Here is a 17,847-nt window from a genome sequence, read left to right on the forward strand (position 1 = left end):
GCCAGGTTGGATGGGGCTTGGAGCACCCTGGGACAGTGGAAGGTGTCTTCCCATGGCAGAGGTGGCACTGGATGGGTTTTAGGGTCCCTTCCAATCTGAACCATTCCATGATTCCGTGGGGTTACTGGAGGTGATAGAATGGACCTTCCTTGGACAGCAGGATGGTAACAAGTGATGGCGAGCTGGAATTCCATAAAACAACAAAGGGTGCCATTAACTGTGGCCTCCTTTCTGTGGGACGGGGATTATTCCTCCTGACAGCTCACACTCCCTAAGCAGCAATGCTGAAGGTGCTGAACTACGGGATTCCATGGTGGAATTCCCGTGTCACATCCACAGTGGCTCAGCTGTGACACAAAAACAGCCCCTCACACCATAACAGGGGAAATGGAACCTGCCCTGCCCCTCTGGCAGCCACTGACTCCGACCTGAAACCACTCAGGGCTCCCAACCACGTGAAATAATAACCCCGGGCTCCCGTGCCAAGTTTCCAGCTGTTCCCACATGTGCATCTCATCCTGACCTCCTCCTGTGCCCGTGCCAGCCCCGAGATTCCATAAAACACCACACTAATCCCCAGCCCTTTTTCATTAAATGACCAATTAAAGCTCAAGGAAAAGCCTCCTTATTATTATTATTTCAGTTGGGAACACGTTCCCTGTAGCGCCGGGGGCGGTTTTGGGGGTTTTTTTGGGATGATAACGTTCCCTTGACTGTTATCAGCGGAGTTTGGTTGCTACTCTGGCTGCTTTGCTCGGGCTCCTCGCTGGTGTCTGACTTAGCAGAGCTGTGGGTTTCAGTTCTGTGCAGTTATTAAATTCTCCTGGACACGAGTGAATGTGTTCAAGGTGAGAACACCGTGTTTATTCCCTGGAAAAGTGTTGGAGTGGGGAGGTCAGGGAGTGCCAACAGCCGCAGGGAAGTCCCAGGGCAGCGCTGCTGGGGAGGTGGGCAGTGATGCTCTGCTCCTCACGTGTGGCTGGGAGAAGGAGCAAAGCCCCTTCCCAAAGTGGCATTTGGGGTTAGACTGGCATGGAAAGATGGGGGGAAATGTCTGCCTGAGCTCTGCTTGAGGCTGAACCCATCAGGAATTCAAAGCTTGGAGGGTCTTAGCAAAAAAGTTCTTTGTTAGTCCCCTCTGTTGTGCGTGAAATAGGAGTTTTGGAGGTTGTGGGTGCTGCTCCCAGCAGTAGGCACAGCTGAGGATGCTCTGGCTGGAGAGCTGCCCCTCACATTTCCGTGGATCCATGAACAACAAAGGCTGTGGCCTTAGGGCTGTGTTACTTTGGGACCCCTCAGCTCTGCTGTGCTGCCTGTGCACTGGGATTGGCTTTGGGGTTTTGTGTGTTTAGATCCCCGAGTTGCTTTCTGTGCTGAAACAGAATGAAAACTCTCCAAAGATGTGCAAGGGAAGTGTGTTCCTCCCCTGGGGGGGCTGCACCTCCCCAGGAGTGCTCTGGGCAGGGTCACGCAGGGATGGTGCTCCCTGCAGTGGCCGTGCAGTCACTGGTTCCCCAGTAATCCCAGTATGGACACAGCCCAGGCTCTGTGTGGGCCCAGGGAGGGCAGGAGCAGCTGAGGGAGTTGTGGTCTGTGTCTGGATGGAGGTGGAGATGGAGGTGGAGGTGGAGATGGAGCCCAGGGATCCATCGCTGTGCAGGATCACTCCCAGCTGCTTCTCGTGCTCATTGAAGATCCAAACCGTAAAACTGACCCCAAATCAGGCCAGCCCACCTCCCAGCAGCGTGTGCATCTATCCTGGATTCTTTTTTCTCCTGTAATCAATCCCCTGGATGGTTCAGGCTCTGTGTTGCACACTCGGATCCCTCCATGCTGACCGTGCAGCTCCAGTCCTGAGCTGGATCCTGCTGGATCCATGGAACCCCTTGGAGTGGTGCTTCCCGGGGTGCAGCCCGGATCTCCTGGACTCTTTCTTTCCCCCCCTTTTGCACGGTGTCACTTTCCAGAGTAATGAGTTAAGCAGGGTCGCTAGCACAGCCCGGGGAGGGGGGCAGGGGCTGCACCGCCTGGAAATTTCTCACCGCAGACTTCACTGGGGCCAGACATGTTGTAAATTTTACAAGAAAAACACTTTACAGACCAGAAGTCCAACTCTGGTGTGCACGGAGCTGCTAATTAACAATTTGGAGACCACGGGAGCCGATCCCACCTTGCTGGAGCCTCCCGGTTCTCAGTCAGGCTTGCAAGGTTTGGGGGCCTCCATCGAGCTGCAGCTCAGGGACTCTGGTGATTCCTGTTTCCATCCTCCTGCTGCTTCCCAGCTTGCACACTGGAGCTCCCAAATCTCCCAGGCTCTCCTGGAAACGATGTTTAACATCATCCAGAGCACTGGGATGGCCAGGGAGACTCAGGATGCTGAGGGTGTCACTTGTGGTGCTTGATCCCTGCTGTGGCACCTTTTGGGAGATCCTCTGCCCCAGCCAGGGATTCCCAGGGTGGCACCACCTTCCCAAATCCCCGCCTGAGCCCCTCCAGCATCCCAGAGCTGTTGAGGGACACGGAGACTCGGAGTGAGTGACCCGTGGGGACACAGCCAGGCCTCGGGCAGGGATGGGGACGGTGCCAGCTCTCCCTGGGACGTGGGTGAGGTTGGTGTGGCACATCCCACACGATGCCAGGCCCCTGCTTCCAGGGCTCACCGTGTCTCCTGTTGTGTCAGGACCACCACGGCCTCGCTCTCACGGTGGCCTCGGTCCCCTGTCCCTCCCTGAGAACCCTCTGTGCCAGGAGGTGGCACCGGGGGTCGCTGGAGCGGCTGGTGGGCAGCATCCCTGCCTCCATCCTCCATCCCTGATGGACGAGAGCAGATGGAAGGAGCAGGACGGAAGAGGGAGGGGGAGAGTCATCATCTTGAGAAGCTTTCTGGCTGAAATCACTGTGGTTTTCCTCTAAATCGTGATGAGCTGGGCTGAGAAGCCCTGCGAGGCAGAGCTGCCTCGATGGGCCTTGGTGTTTTCCATGGTTTCTCTCCCGTTTCCCCTGGCGACGGGAATAACAAACCGGGCCGGGAGGGGAGCTCTGCGAGCAGCCTTGCCTCGGGGCTGCGCTTTGCTGGGAGCCCTGCAGGTACAGCTCCCGGCTTTCCCTTTCCCACAGTGTCCCCTACTGCTTGCACTCAAAAATCCACCGAGGAGAAAGCAGGGAAGAGCAGGAAAAGGAGAAATCTCAGGAAGTCACCGTGGGGACATGCTTTGAGGGAGGCTGAAGAAGAACGGAGAGCAGGATTCCTGCAGGGAGGGAAATCACAGAATCAGGGAATATCTCGAGCTGGAAGGGATCCATAAGGATCATCCAGGCCAAATCTCTGCTTCCTCAGGATTACCTGAATTCAGAGTCAAACTCTGCCACTGCGCTGCTCCAGAAGGTGTTCCATGAGGAGGGAATTTAAAGAGGATGGATCACACAGCAGGAAATAAAGAGGAGTCAGGAACTGGGAATAGAGAAGCCACTTTCTTCTGTTTTCCTTTGGATAACACAAGGGAACCAGCCCAAACCCTTTTCCCAGGGTAAAGCAATCTGGATTAGAGGGATGGATGGGTTTTCCATAGAAAATGTGCTGTTATGGTTCCCCTGTGGGGTTTGCTGCTAAATAAATGATTTAAATCAAATATGTGGGGGCAGAATTGGCAGATGAGATGAGACAAAGCCAGGGAAGCTCTCCCTCCTCCCTGAGGGTGCCAGTCTCTGTCTGGACCTCAAGTGTCCCACGGGCCATGTGCTGAAACACTGGGAATGTCACCATTTTCCACCCAAATCTGCCAAAATCTCTCTCCAAGGCCAGAAATCTTTAATCCCAGGAAATGCCAGCAGTTCCTAACATTTCCATTTCTCCTTCCTTCCCCAAGACCTACGAGCAGAACGAATGGATCATCCACCTGGCTGGGAAGCTGCTGGCCCAGGAGAAGGAGACCTTGTCCCTGCTGGCCACAAACCCCTTTGCAGGCAGAGAGCCTCCAAGGTAAGCCTGGAGTTATCCTAAAGGAGCTGGAAGCTCCACCTCGTTCCCATCCTGGACGTGCTCAGGAGGTTCCTGTTGGGGTTTGTGTTTGATGGGACCCAGGTGGGATTTAGGGTGGCTTTGATGAGCACCAGAGTGCTGCCAGCACCTCAATTCCCCCCTGGAGGGGCCACAGGGACCCTTGGGATGAGCCCATTCCCAGCAGATCCATGAAGGGCTCGGTGCTGCTGCTCCTGGCCAGGAATGGCCCCTCCTGCTGTGGTTTCCTGCCCCTCAGCTTCGGGGTTTTTGCCACGTCCTCTTTGTGAGCTCAGGTCAAACCCCACCATTTCCATGGACCTCCTGAGGTGTTTCAAAGAGAAAACAGCCCTGCAGGAATTATTGAGTTTGTGGACACTCGTCTTGGAATTGTTTGTGTTTTCAAGGAAGAGACAAAGCCAACATCAGCCAGGGAAAGGCACAGAGGAAAACTCCGAGGTTTTATACAAAAGGAATTTTGTCCCAAAAGCGTCTGTTTTGTTGGTGGAGTTATTTTTAGCTGAGAAAACATTTTTTGGGGCATTTTGGATCAACTCAAGTCATGTTATGCTGCTGCTAATGTTTTCCATTTGAGGCTCTGAGGATGCACTGCAAACAGGGATGCAGGCCCAGAGCTCTGTGTGGAATGCAATTCCCCTCGGATCCCACGGATGTTTTCCAGCTTTAGGGCACTGCATCCCCCAGACCTTCTGAGGAGAGAGACTCCTTCTCCAGCTGAGGCACAGAAAACTTCCCACTTTTACCAAAATGTTTCCTCTGAGGTGCTTTGTAAAACCCCAAGATGGTAAAAATCCCTAAATCCTGGAATGGTTTGGGTAGGGAAGGATCTTAAAGCTCATCCAGTTCCATCCCCAACACCTTCCACTGTCCCAGGCTGCTCCAGCCCCATCCAGCCTGGCCTGGGACACTTCCAGGGATCCAGGGGCAGCCACAGCTTCTCTGGGAATCTGTGCCAGGGCCTGCCCACCCTCCCAGCCAGGAATTCCTTCCCAATATCCCATAACCCTGCCCTCTGTGGTCTGGTGCCCTTGGCAGGAGATGGAACTGGATGATTTTTAACCTCCCTTCCATCCCAAACCATCCCTGATCCCGTAATTCCATGATCTTGGACTTTTATCCAGATTGAGGGGAAAGTTTGCTGCCAACTTTAGGGATCCCTTCAATTCCCACCACAGTAGCTGGGTGGAAAAAACTCCTAATTTTCCTACCATTATTCCCTCCTCCCTCCACTCCAAAGGGAATTTTGAGACTTAATTATTTTCATTCCCTGCTAGACTAAATAATTAGGGGAAGGGACTGTTTTCCATAAGAACCTTGCACTCCATCCTCCACGGAGTTTGTTCTGTTAATGGAAACTCTACACCTTAAATAGCCAAGGGACTTTCAGAATGAGTTAATGCCTTCGAAATGAAATTTCGGAGACCAAAGTTTGGAGGGCTCTTTACAACTCAAGAAATTATAGTATTTTTTCAAGTGTGATAAACTTCAAATGAGAAACAGGTGACTGATTAAAAATGAGGGCATTGTTGAGGGCCTGGCTGAGTGGGAAGCTTGGAGCTCGAGGCTGGTGATGTTTGGGGAATGTGGATTTCCCAAATATTCTGGGGCAGGGGATAGTTCATAAAAGCCCAGCCCTCATAAATCTGAACGGGAGGGCTTGGGCTGAGAAATTAAGAAGTGTTGAACACACCATGGAAAAGGCTGCAACAATCAAAGGAAACAAAAATCAGATTTAGCCCACAGGAGGGAAAAAAAACCCCAGGTTTTTGGTCTGTTTGGTGTCTCTGATATTAAATCATGGTCACTTCAGGATTTTTATTCCAATTAAAGCAGCACTTTGTTGGAAAAGCCCCACCATGGGTGTGAAGAGCTGGATTTGTAGTGGTGGTGTTTGTGAGGGAGCTGGTGCTTCCCTTTGGATGCTTTGGAACACAGGGGAATGGGGCATTTGGGATCCTCTTTAGGGGATTTTATTTTATTTCCCATTTTAAAGTGACTGGACTTGATACCCAGGCTGGGATCTGTGGAGTCAGCCCAAGCCATGGGAAGAGCTTGGTCATATTTGCACTTTGTAGAAGCCAGTTTGGGGTTTGGACCCTCCCCAGAGCGACAAAGGTGACTCTGGAGCAGTGCTGAGAGCAGGCAGGGAGTGGGAATTCCAGGAAAATCCAGGCCTCACTGGGATTAGGTGGAAAAGAATCCCTCAGCTATTACCAGAATTAAATTCCACTGTCCTGAAGGGAAGTTTAAGGGGTTTTCTTTGGTGGAAAAAGCCCTCAGTATTTCAGGGAAGGCAGAGCTCATCCCAAGGCAGGGATGAGTTCCTGGCAGGACTTCCCCCAGGCTGGGAAATCTGGTGGCCATGGGATCTCTCTTCCTCGGCAGGGTGAATTCCAGCCTTGGATCCGTCTGGAACCAGTTTTTTTGTTTTTTTTTTCCCCACAGTTTGCTCTGCCCTTGGTGTTGTCCCACCCTTCCCAACCCATCCACAGAGGAAAAACCCCACTGTGCCACTTTCCAGGGCCATTTTGAGGATCAGCTGCCATTGGGATGCTCCAGCTCTGTGGGACCAGACCTTGGAGGACCCTCAGAATCAGCAGCACTAAAAAACAACCCCAAAACTGCCCTGATTCCCTCAATTTAGGCCAAGATGAATTAATTTATGCTCCCTTCCACCAACAGGGCAAGAACAGCGATGCTGGAGCAATGTTACCTTGATGAATTTGGGCTTCCCACCACCTGATTTACAACAGAGCAGGGAACCTCGAGATAAAACACCCCCAAAAAAATCCCCAACAACCCAAAAACCCCAGGTTCTGCTTGCTTTCTTTCCCTCTCCCACCCCTCCTCGCCTTGGCAGGCCATTAATTCTAACAGAAACCACCACTGGGTTTTTTTTTCCCTGGAACCCCTCAGCTGTTGCAGGGAGACAGCTGCACCCTCTGGAACTAATTACAGCTGTCTGGGAGATTTAGGCCTCCACCCCAACAACTCCAATATTGCTGCTAATTTCTAACACGTCCAGTTGGGAGATGTCAGGAGGGGCTGATATACGAGCGGCTCCCGAAGGCGCTGCGGGGCAGCTGCTGCCGGGCATCTGCTGAGGGCAAAACGTTGATTTAAGAAATAATGCTGATTATTTTTAGCTTTTCTGGCCTCTCCCCGAGGCCAGGGCCCGGTGGGGATGCCCTGGAGGGTGGTGGCAGAAGGGTCCTTGGGGTGGCTCAGTCCTCCCTCCTCTATCAGTGCCGTCGCTCTCCTGGCACCGCTGTTGGAGCAGAAGTTGCCCAAAGGATCCATTTGTCCTCTTTTCCTCACAGCAGAGAGGGTTTTCCATCTCCTGGAAGAGTTCTTGGAATGCCACCCAGTCCCACCCTTGCCATGGGCAGGGACATCCTCCACCAGACCCCATCCAGGCTGGCCTTGGGCACTTCCAGGATGGAGCAGCCACAGCTTCCCTGAGAATCTGTGCCAGGGCCTCCCCACCCTCACAGGGAGGAATTCCTTCCCAATATCCCATCGAAATCCTTCCGTTTAAAACCATTTTTTAAAGGGAGCTGGTGCCACGGAGCCAGGAGGAGCTGCCAGCCTGAGTTTGCTCAGTAAATCCCGGGAAGCTGCTGGTGGCTGGGATCGTTCCTTCCCCACCCTTCCATGGCTCCTCTGCCCCACAAATCCTTCTCATCCTTCTCTGAGTACCTAGGACATCCTGGTGAGGTCAGGCAGCTCCTTCCTGAGCTTCCAGAAGCTGTTGCTGTTTCTCCAGAGCAGGAATCAGGGAATCTCCTGCAGGCTCAGTCTGCAAGGCCCGTGCATCCCTTCCAGCTGCCAGGAGATCTTTGTGGAAGCCCCAAAACTGCACAAACTCTGTGAACCCTGGAAGGATAGGAGTTTGTAGCACCTTCCCTCCCTGAATCCCAGGAAGAGGGAGCAGGACCAGCACTGGAGGAGCTGAAAAACCCCATAATTCCAGGATTGAGGCACCCAGGCAGGTTATAAACACTGGCAGAGCTTGTAAACTCTGTGAGCCCTGAAATGAGGGGCTCCAGTGGGTATTAAACACTGCAGCTTTTACATCCTGAGCCTGGCAAGGAAATATTCCCTCCCGCCTTCCAGGTTTTCCACCTTTCTGACATTTATTTTGGGAATATATGGAGATGGGCCCAGCTTGGGAAGTGCTCTGCAGCCACTCAGTGAAGGAAAAACCTCAGAGCATCAGAGTGGCAGATGGAGGGATGCTGGGAGCAGGAGACTGCCATAAAATCAGCCTCTGAAGCGTTTTTGGGAGGTGGATCTGGGATTGGAGGTGGAGAAGTTTTGGGAATTCCAGAAAGCAGTCAGACAGCACAGCTTGGGAATCTCCAATCACCCTGGAGTGGCTACCTGGGCCCTCAGGGACGAGGCTGTTCAGTAACACTCCAGTTATTAACAGGAATTTCGTGCTCCTGCAAAGGAAACCCTGTGGGAATAACACTGCAGCCCCTGTTTGGCTTTTCCCAGCCTCAGAAAGCAGGGAAAAGAGGGAGTGCAGGAATGGGCCAGGCTGGAGTGAAGGCAGCAGCTGCAGGGCAGAGTTTGTGGGGGTGAGATGCAGGTTTGTGCTCCCCAAAATCCACTCAGGGCCCCTTTTCCCATTTATCTTCCTTCATCCTCAGAGGAGGGGGGAAGTTGGAGGTCATTGAATCATGGAATCATGATGGAATAGTTGGGGATGGAAGGGACCTGAAAGCCCATCCAGTCCCACCCCTGCCATGGGCAGGGACACCTCCCACTGTCCCAGGCTGCTCCAAGCCCCATCCAGCCTGGCCTGGGACACTTCCAGGGATCCAGGGGCAGCCCCAGCTTCTCTGGAAAACATGATGGGTGTGATGAACACAGAATCCCAGGATCAATGAGGCTGGAAAAAGCCTTAAGTCCATCCCACCTGTGCCCAGTGCCCACCTTGTCCCCAGCCCAGAGCTGTGAGTGCCACCTCCAGGAATTCCTTGGACACCTCCGGGGATGGGGACTCCAGACCTCCCTGGGCATCCCACATTCCCGTGGTTTTGTAGGAGAATCCTTCCTGTGGTGCTCTCCTGGGTCCCAGCAGGAGTGAAGCAGGATGTTGGGCTGTGCTGGCAGCCACCCTTGGACTGGGTGCCACTTTCTCCCAGCCCCTCACTCTGCCCTGCTCCCCACAGCCGAGCGCTGATGGCAAATCCATCGGAGCAGTCCCTAATTATTTTAGCAGCAGGAAGGACCTTCCCGCCGCTCCAGGGATCCCACAGCTGCGGTGCCCTGCTCAGTAGCAGGGTCTGTATTTTCCTAGTGGAGCAGAGCAGGTTTAAATGAGCACTGACACGACTTTGACAGTTTTATTTTGTGGGTATTTTATGGACTCGCCCGGCGACGCCGGCGATGCTCCCGGCGAAGGCGGCGCGGGCGCCGCTCTGGCCCTTGTCAGCATGTCCTACATCAAGGGGGACAAACCCCCCGGATCCAGCGGCATGGGCAGCTCCCAGAGTGTTTCCTGACACTGATGAATGTTTCTTTCTGCACTGCTTTCAAACCTCCTTTGCTGTCAGCTCCCGGAGCAGCCGGAAAACAGATGCACTCAGAGGCGCGCTGACGGGGCGGCCCTGGCTGGGCAGGGGGTGCTGGGGGACTCGGACTCCCTGCTCCAAAATATTCCAGGCAGAAACACTCCGGGAAGGCTCTGAGAAAGGAAAAAAAATCTTATTATTCCTGCTTTTATTATTATTCTTTCAGATTAGCTGTGGAAAGGTGTGGGGAGTGCTCAGGGCAGGGGGTGTTAAAGCTCCTCTGCTCATGCATCATTCCCGAGGCACAGCTGGATTCCTAAATGGCACCAAGAGGAGCTTGGGAGCTTCCCAAAGCCTTCCCAAAGCCTTCCCAGTGTCACTGCTACGTGCTGTGGGCATCCCAGGGATGGATGGATAGATGGATGGATGGATGGATGGATGGATGGATGAGGAATGGAGGGATGGATGGATGGATGGATGGATGGGTGAGGAATGGAGTGAGGGATAGATGGATGGATGATGGATGGATGGATGAAAGATGGATGGATGAGGGATGGATGGATGGATGAGGAATGGAGTGAGGGATGGATGGATGGATGAAAGATGGATGGATGGATGGAGTACTGGGGTGTGGAGCCACCCTGAGCACCCTCAAGCTAATTTCTCCATCCAGAAAGACTCCAAAACACCAGTCCAAAGGGGGAATAAAACCATGGTCCAAGCCTCTTCCCAAAAGTCATGCCAAGCCCTGAGCTGCTGTTCTTGTCTCCCACAGGTGGATCCGGGGGGAGCACTTCAAGTACAAGTTCAGCCAGCCCGGGGGGAAGCACGCCGGCGATGGGAAGTGGTGGATCCGGAAAAGGATCGGCCCCTATTTCCCCCCTGTCAACCTGCAGGGCCTGAGGAAATTCTTTGAGGACAGGAATTGGCCTTATCCTGTGCAGGACTGAGGGAAAAGGATGGCCAGGACAAGAGGGACCAGCTGGGAAGATGGAGAATGGGCAGCTCCCTTCCAGACATCTCCTGCCTCTCTGTTTTTTATGCATATCCTTGTCCACGCCTGTTTTCCAGAAGATTCCCGGCCAATTTGCCCACTTTGCTCTGTGAGCTGCTTTTTCTCACCTCAGTGGTTGATTTCTTTTGCCAGGCTGCTCCATTCAGGAATTCCTGTGGAACTGGGAAAAAGACAAGCAAATAACCATGACTGGTTTTGGGCGAGGTGTTGGTGTTGCCAAAAGCAGCTGAATGTGGGTTTGAAACAAAAATGGGAAAACAAACCAGGAGGGATCTCTGGGGTTGTGTGGGCTGTGGATGCAGGCACAGGAATGCCCTTTCCCGTGTCTTTTTGCACCTTTTTGACCACATATATCAAATGGGCACCACTGGGAGAGTGTTCCTGGAAAGGAATTAAAGTAAACAATCCTTGAATAACCAGCAGGAGCTTCACTGGGTTTTTGTTTTTCCTGGAAGTGCTAAAAAGGGGAAAAAAGAAGGAGCCCCAGCGCCTGCCCTGATGTGGCTCACCAGGGATAAGGCAGCTCCTGTGGGAATGGGGTGGCAGGTGAAGAATGAGGTGAGTCCTGGGATTGATTTGTGTTTTGGGCAGAATCCAGAATTCGGTGTCGTGTCCAAGTGTCTTTCCCCATCCCGGGGATCCGGGGCTGTGAAAGGAGAATTCCCCCTCCCCTTCTCCCCTGGGTTCCAGGATGCCTTTACTCAGAGCCTCCTCATGGTTTCAGTGGATTTTCCTTCCAAGCTGCTCCTTCTCCAGTGGGTGCAGCCCTGGATGGGTGATGGGTGACAGGTGATGGGTGACAGGTGACACCCCCGGGCACCCCCCATGGACTGGGCACCCAACGGCGCTGGCCTCCCCCTCTCCAATTTCATGAATTTCTTTTGCTTTCCAACCTCTGGGTCAGGGATAATGGATCCCAGACCAGCATTCCCATTCCTGTTTGCTGCTTGTTAAGCTTTTTTTTTTTTTTTCCCCTTTTGTTTTTTTCAATCCAAGCTCCCCGCTCTGCTCCGGAGCAGTGCATGGAAGATAAAACCCATCCAAAGGGGCACGAGGGGATTCCATTGGAAACATTTCCCTGGGACAAGAATTTAAAAGAGAAAAGGAACAGTTATTCCGAGGTGGGAGGAAATCAGAACCACGTTGTGTTATCTGCTCACTGGGAAGGGTTTTGTGGAGAGGATTTTTATCCCGGAGTTCAGCACTGGAAGGAAAATGCTGCGGCATTCCCGAGTCAGCACCGGGAATCTGCGGGGAGGAAAACTCCATCTGGGAGCTGCTCCTGCCAGCTCTGATGTCCCTGAGGTCCCACCACCTTCTGCAGAAGGTCTGGAGGGCAGGGTTTGGGCCCCTCAGTGGGCTGAGCCCCCTGGGATCACGCCCTTCTCTGGGCTGTGTTTTCCTGGCTCATGCCAATCCCGCTCCCTCCTCCTGGTTCTCTGTCAGCTCCAAGGAAATTCCAGAGCTGAGACATGGCCAGGTGGTCACCCCATGTCCATCCTGAGCAGCTCCAGCTCCACCATGGCTGGAGACACCTCAGGCCCATTCCGGATCAGAAATAATCCATTTTATTTCTATTATTTTCTTTTCCTACATGGAAGTTATTGACCCTTGGGGTACCCCAAGTATTTACACTCGGTATAACTGAGGCAGAAGTGACTTTTTCCCCTTTTTTCCCCAAGAATGCAGCCTTTTGGAAGCATGAGGTCCCCTCACAAGCCCAGCTGGGTTTGCATTTCTGCCCATTGGCCACCGGCTGTGGCGAGGCCGGATCCACCTCATCCCAGCTGCTCTCCCCACCAAAAAAGAAGGAATTCTTCCTTTTTTTTTTTTTTTTTTTTAATCCCACATCTAGGTCTGTTCCTGGGGGGAGCAGAAGGTGAATGTGGGTGGACACAGAGGGGTTTTAGCTCATCCCTTGGATGCAGGGAATGAGGAAATGATTTGTGCTTGTGTAATTTGGGGAGAACCAGCAGGAAGGGGTGATCCCATGGTAAAGGGATGGGGCTGTGGGAGGCTGGATTGGGCCATCCAGACATTCCCAGAGGGGCTGGAAAGGACTGAAATCTCATCCCATCCTACCCCTGCCATGGGCAGGGACACCTCCCACTGTCCCAGGCTGCTCCCAGCCCCATCCAGCCTGGCCTTGGCACTGCCAGGGACCCAGGGCAGCCCCAGCTGATCCGGGCACCTGTGCCAGGGCCTGCCTGGGTCCACCCAGGTTCCATTTTCAAACATTCCTCTAAAACCATGGATTTGGTTTGTGTTTTGGGAATGTGGCCCCTGTGGAGGGGTCAGTGGTGAGGAGCTGCTGGAGGTGAGTTTGTGTCCATGCAGGAATGCCCAGGAATTGCCCCCACCAACACCTTCACTGCACCAACCCAGAGAATTCCTTATTCCTTGTTCTTTTCTAAATCAGTTATTGATTTTAAAGCAGCCAAACTCCAGGCTGGGAATTCCCATAGGAAATACCTGCAGCCATATCCATTCCCTGCTCCCAGCTGCTTGGAAAAGCTGGCTTTGCTTTAACACATATGAAAGGAAAAAGCTTTTTTTTTTTTTTTTTTTCCTTCCTGGTAGATTAAGTTTGGCCAAACAATTCCGTGTGAACTGCTGGGCAGGAGGCACAAACCTGTAGGCAAAATTATCCAGCTGCTCCAAGTTTAGAGCAGCATGGGATGAATTTCAGGATCGTATATTAGTTTCCATTTAATCTGATTATTCCAGGCTGGAGTTCCTGGAGGGTCTTCAGGTTATTGTCAGTCAAAAGAATCTTTAAAAGCTTCCATTTGCCCTCAACTTTTCCCATTCCAAGTCTACTTTCATTATGGATCGATTTTGATTTTAATGAAAAAATGATTCTCCCAACTCCCTGCTTTCCCCCCCCCCCTACTTGGGGTTAAAATTGAAGCCACAATGGGGTCTTGCCACTCAAAATCCCATTTTCCAGCTTTCCTGAGGGTGTTGCTTGGTTGAAGGAGCTTGGGCAGACAACAAGGGGCAGATAATTTGGGAAGGCACCTTCTCTGCTCTGCCTGGGGCCCAGCCCCTTCCTCGCTGGGAGAGCACTTCAGTGCCTCCAATCCCAGGGGATTTCCATCTCCAGAGTCTGGGAGGGGAAGGCAGGATTCATTGCTGCTAAAAGCCCCTTGCTGTGCTGTCACTTCAGGGGCTCATTTCTGTCACCTCCTCTCAGCTGCAGCCTTGGGAGCAGCCCCAGGGGCTCCAGTGGGAGCAGCATCCCCCGGGACTGGGAAGGCTGGGAATGCTGGGGGGACGGGGGGCACCCCTGCCAGGTCTGCTGGTGCAGGAGTGGCAGCTTTGTGGCACTGGGGTGGCTTTGGGCTGGCACCTCCCTGGGGTGTCCCTGACACCTCCCTGGGGTGTCCATCCCACTTCTCCCCAGGGCTGTGCAGGAAAAAAAACAACAGAGAGGCATCCAGAACTGACCCCCAGGTGCAGATTCAGGATTTGCACAGGATGTTACAGGGATGTGCCTGGCTGAGCCCTCCAGGTGCCAGCCATGATCCCAGAGCTGGCCCCTGGAGGGACACGGGCGATGCCAGCCTGCTCTGTGGCAACATCCATGGCCTGGTCCCTTGTCACAGCCCCAGATGCTCAGCTTGTTCACATTTGCCAGGCAGGCAGGTGAGGAGGGAGAAGCTGAGCTGTGGAACTGTCCCCGTGTGAGCTCTGGAATTGTCCCCGTGTGAGCTCTGGAACTGTCCTGTGTGAGCTCTGGAATTGTCCCTGTGTGAGCTCTGGAACTGTCCCCGTGTGAGCTCTGGAATTGTTCCTGTGTGAGCTCTGGAATTGTCCTGTGTGAGCTCTGGAATTGTCCCTGTGTGAGCTCTGGAATTGTCCCCGTGTGAGCTCTGGAACTGTCCTGTGTGAGCTCTGGAATTGTCCCTGTGTGAGCTCTGGAATTGTCCCCGTGTGAGCTCTGGAACTGTCCTGTGTGAGCTCTGGAATTGTCCCTGTGTGAGCTCTGGAATTGTCCCCGTGTGAGCTCTGGAATTGTTCCTATGTGAGCTCTGGAATTGTCCTGTGTGAGCTCTGGAATTGTCCCTCTGTGAGCTCTGGAATTGTCCCCGTGTGAGCTCTGGAATTGTCCCCATGTGAGCTCTGGAATTGTCCCTCTGTGAGCTCTGGAATTGTCCCCATGTGAGCTCTGGAATTGTTCCTGTGTGAGCTCTGGAATTGTCCTGTGTGAGCTCTGTCCCAGCTGAACACCGTGCGTGTCCCTCTCGGTGGCATTGGGGTGTCCATCCTGCTCTGCCTCCTCGCCAGGGTTAGGTGGGATTTTGGGCAGGAATCCCTCCCTGGGAGGGTGGGGAGGCCCTGGCACAGGTTCCCAGAGGAGCTGCCCCATCCCTGGAAGTGTCCCAGGCCAGGCTGGAGCAGCCTGGGGCAGTGCAGCCTGTTGGGGTTGGAACTGGGTGAGCTTTATGTGCCCTTCCCAGCCAAACCATTCCAGTGCGGTGGTGCTCAGGGCAAGCTCCTGTCCCATTTTTCCACTGATTCTTCCCCATTCTTCCACAGATTTTGCCCCATTTTCCATGCATTTTGCCCATTTTTCCATGGATTTTGCCCCATTCTTCCATGGATTTTACCCCGTTTTTCCACGGATCTTGCCCCATTCTTCCACAGATTTTGCCCCATTCTTCCACAGATTTTGCCCCATTCTTCCACGGACTTTGCCCCATTCTTCCATGGATTTTGCCCCATTCTTCCACATATTTTGCCCCATTCTTCCACAGATTTTGCCAATTTTTCCACAGACTTTTCCCCATTCTTCCATGGATTTTGCCCCATTCTTCCATGGATTTTGCCCCATTCTTCCACAGATTTTGCCCATTCTTCCATGGATTTTGCCCATTTTTCCACTGATTTTTTTCCCCATTTTTCCACTGATTTTGCCCCATTTTCCCACAGGTTTTGCCATGCCCATCCCCACGTTGCCCCCTTTCCCCAGCATGGGCTGGACCCCGCTCCCTGTGCAGTAGCAGCTCCGGGTGGGATTGCACAGGGCTGAGCTTTTCCCAGCGTGTGCCGGGTGCTGGGACAGTTCCACTGAAATCACAGCACCTGCAAGTGGTTACTTAGAATAATAAATAACTGATAGATTATCAAATAAAGCCTTGGCTTCGGATGAGGTCATCCCTGCCCCGTGTCCTGCGTCTCCCAGGGTTTGGGAGCGGCTTTCCTGCCGCTCCTGGGCTAAATCCCTCTTGTATCAGGCAATAAAAAAACTTGTCGGGATTAAAGAATCAATTAGGAATTAGCCAAAGGGCCAAAGCGTAACCCAAACACGCTGATAAAATCCAGTAGGTGATTATGGGAACGGGTTTGATTTCATTGGGCTTTGGAAAGGAATAATTGCTCCTTCCAGAGCATGGAACAACACGGACTGGGTATTTTTCCAGCTTTATAGAGGAGGAAATTCTGGTGTTCGCTGACAAATGTGGGGACATGCCACGGTTTAGGGCTGAAGAGGGTCCTGAATTTGAGAAGCATCATTCCCTGATTGGGAAAATGATCCTGGAAGTCTTTTCTAGGGCAGGTTGGATGGGGCTTGGAGCAGCCTGGGATGCTGGAAGGTGTCCCTGTGGCAGGGAATGGAACAAGATGAGTTTTAAGGTCCTCCCAGCCCAAACCATTCTGGGATTCTGGGATATTCCATGATTGGGATGCAGCAGGATCCCAGCAGGAAGAGCACTGCATCTGCTCTTCCGCAGGCACAAGAGAACAGAACAAGGAATTAAAGGCAGGGTTTAGCTGTAAAAACTCCTGGAAAAGCTGATTTTCCCAGCTGATGATGGCAGGGAGGGGATGGAGCACTCCCAGCATGGTGCAGGAGCAATGAGGAGTTAGATTTCAGGGGAAAAGAGCCTGATCCTGGCTCGGGGGGCTCCGTGCCACCAATCCCTGTTTATTCCCTGTCTGGCCCAGCCTCCCACTCTCCCAAAGCTTTTGTTCATGAAGGAGATCCAGGGACAGAAGATCCCCCGAGGCAGCGTGCGCATCCCGGGAATGTCTCAGCCTCATCCCAACCTCCTCCTGCACAACTCCATCCTGCCTCAGCAGCTCCAGGCTCAGCCTTTTTGGGATCATTTCAGCCATGGGGCATCCCTGCTGCTCCTCAGCGTGGAGAAAGGATTTTTAGGGAAAAAAATCTTTTAAGGAAGCGGCATCACATCGGGATTGGAGTTGGATCCATGGGATGAGCTCCTGGAGCAAGGCAGGAGCAGGATTTGCTATCCTGTGTGAGCCCAGGGGCTGGAGCAGGTCACTGGCTCGTTAATCCTCATCTCCTGGGCCAAATTCCAGAGCCAGCTGCTGCCCTGGAGTGGGGTCTGAGCGGGAAGGTGGGATCAACACCCCAGGTTGTACATCCAGCTTTGATCCCAATAAAGTGTGGGAAGAGGCAAACCCCGTTGGAAACAAAATAACTACAATCGTTAGTGACTTATCATTGATAATTAGTCATTAATAATTAATAGGTTGTAATCCTGAGACACTAAGGCAGATATGGTTTGGAAACAAAAGCCCGGTCCCTAAATCTGGTGGAATATTTTCATGTCTTTGCCCCTGGAGTAGAACAGGGCGAGAAGATCCGGCACCAGACAGGCCAGAATTTGAGTCAGAAGACAAATCCTCGGCCTCCTCCCTGTCTCGAGAAAAAACTTCACTTTTCTGGGAATGACCCACCAGCCAGCCAAGCCCTGCCTTGATCCCACCCTGCCCGTCCAAGCCGAGGCCGGACTGTCTGAGCTGAGCTTTCCCTGGTGCCCATCCCGGAGCCATGGCTGGGTCCCTCCCGCTCTCCCGGCCATTCCGAGGATTTCTGAGCCTTTGTGGCCATCCAGCTGCTGCAGCTGTGGCCCGGAGCTGCCATCTGCCCGCCGGGAGCAGCTGCGGCCGCCTGGTACCGGCACCCGCGGGCTCATTCAGCACCAGCAGCCCGGGCACGGGGCTTGGCAGGGAAGAAGGAGGGTGGGAGCCGCAGGAGGCAAATCCACAAAACCCGCCGGGCACAGAGGGGTTGTACCCGCAGCATCCGAGGAGGAGGAAGGGCAGGATGTGGCGTGGGGTGGGCTGGTGGGAGCAGGGAATGGTCCAGGTTCCAAAGGGTGGGAGCAGGGAATGGTCCAGGTTCCAAGGGGGCAGGGAATGATCCAGGCTCCAAGGGGTGAGAGCAGGGAATGATTCAGGCTCTAAGGGAGCAGGGAATGGTCCAGGCTCCAAAAGGTGGGAGCAGGGAATAATCCAGGTTCCAAAGGGTGGGAGCA

The 17,847-nt window shown here is 53.3% G+C and overlaps 1 protein-coding gene across 4 annotated transcripts in view; it reads left to right on the forward strand.

Annotated features, from left to right (window-relative positions):
• LMF1 (lipase maturation factor 1) overlaps positions 1 to 10,817 on the forward strand; it is a 146,860-nt gene extending 136,043 nt beyond the window's left edge. For all 4 annotated transcript variants that reach the window (XM_068207261.1, XM_068207260.1, XM_068207264.1 and 1 more), the window contains 2 exons: positions 3,867 to 3,979; positions 10,316 to 10,817. In XM_068207261.1, the coding sequence (XP_068063362.1) occupies positions 3,867 to 3,979; positions 10,316 to 10,490 (288 nt within the window). In that variant the 3' untranslated portion in view covers positions 10,491 to 10,817. The remainder of the gene's footprint in view (positions 1 to 3,866; positions 3,980 to 10,315) is intronic.
• The last annotated feature ends 7,030 nt before the right edge of the window (positions 10,818 to 17,847 follow it).

This window comes from Anomalospiza imberbis, chromosome 16 (assembly GCF_031753505.1).
Source record: "Anomalospiza imberbis isolate Cuckoo-Finch-1a 21T00152 chromosome 16, ASM3175350v1, whole genome shotgun sequence".
Lineage (NCBI taxonomy): Eukaryota > Metazoa > Chordata > Aves > Passeriformes > Viduidae > Anomalospiza > Anomalospiza imberbis.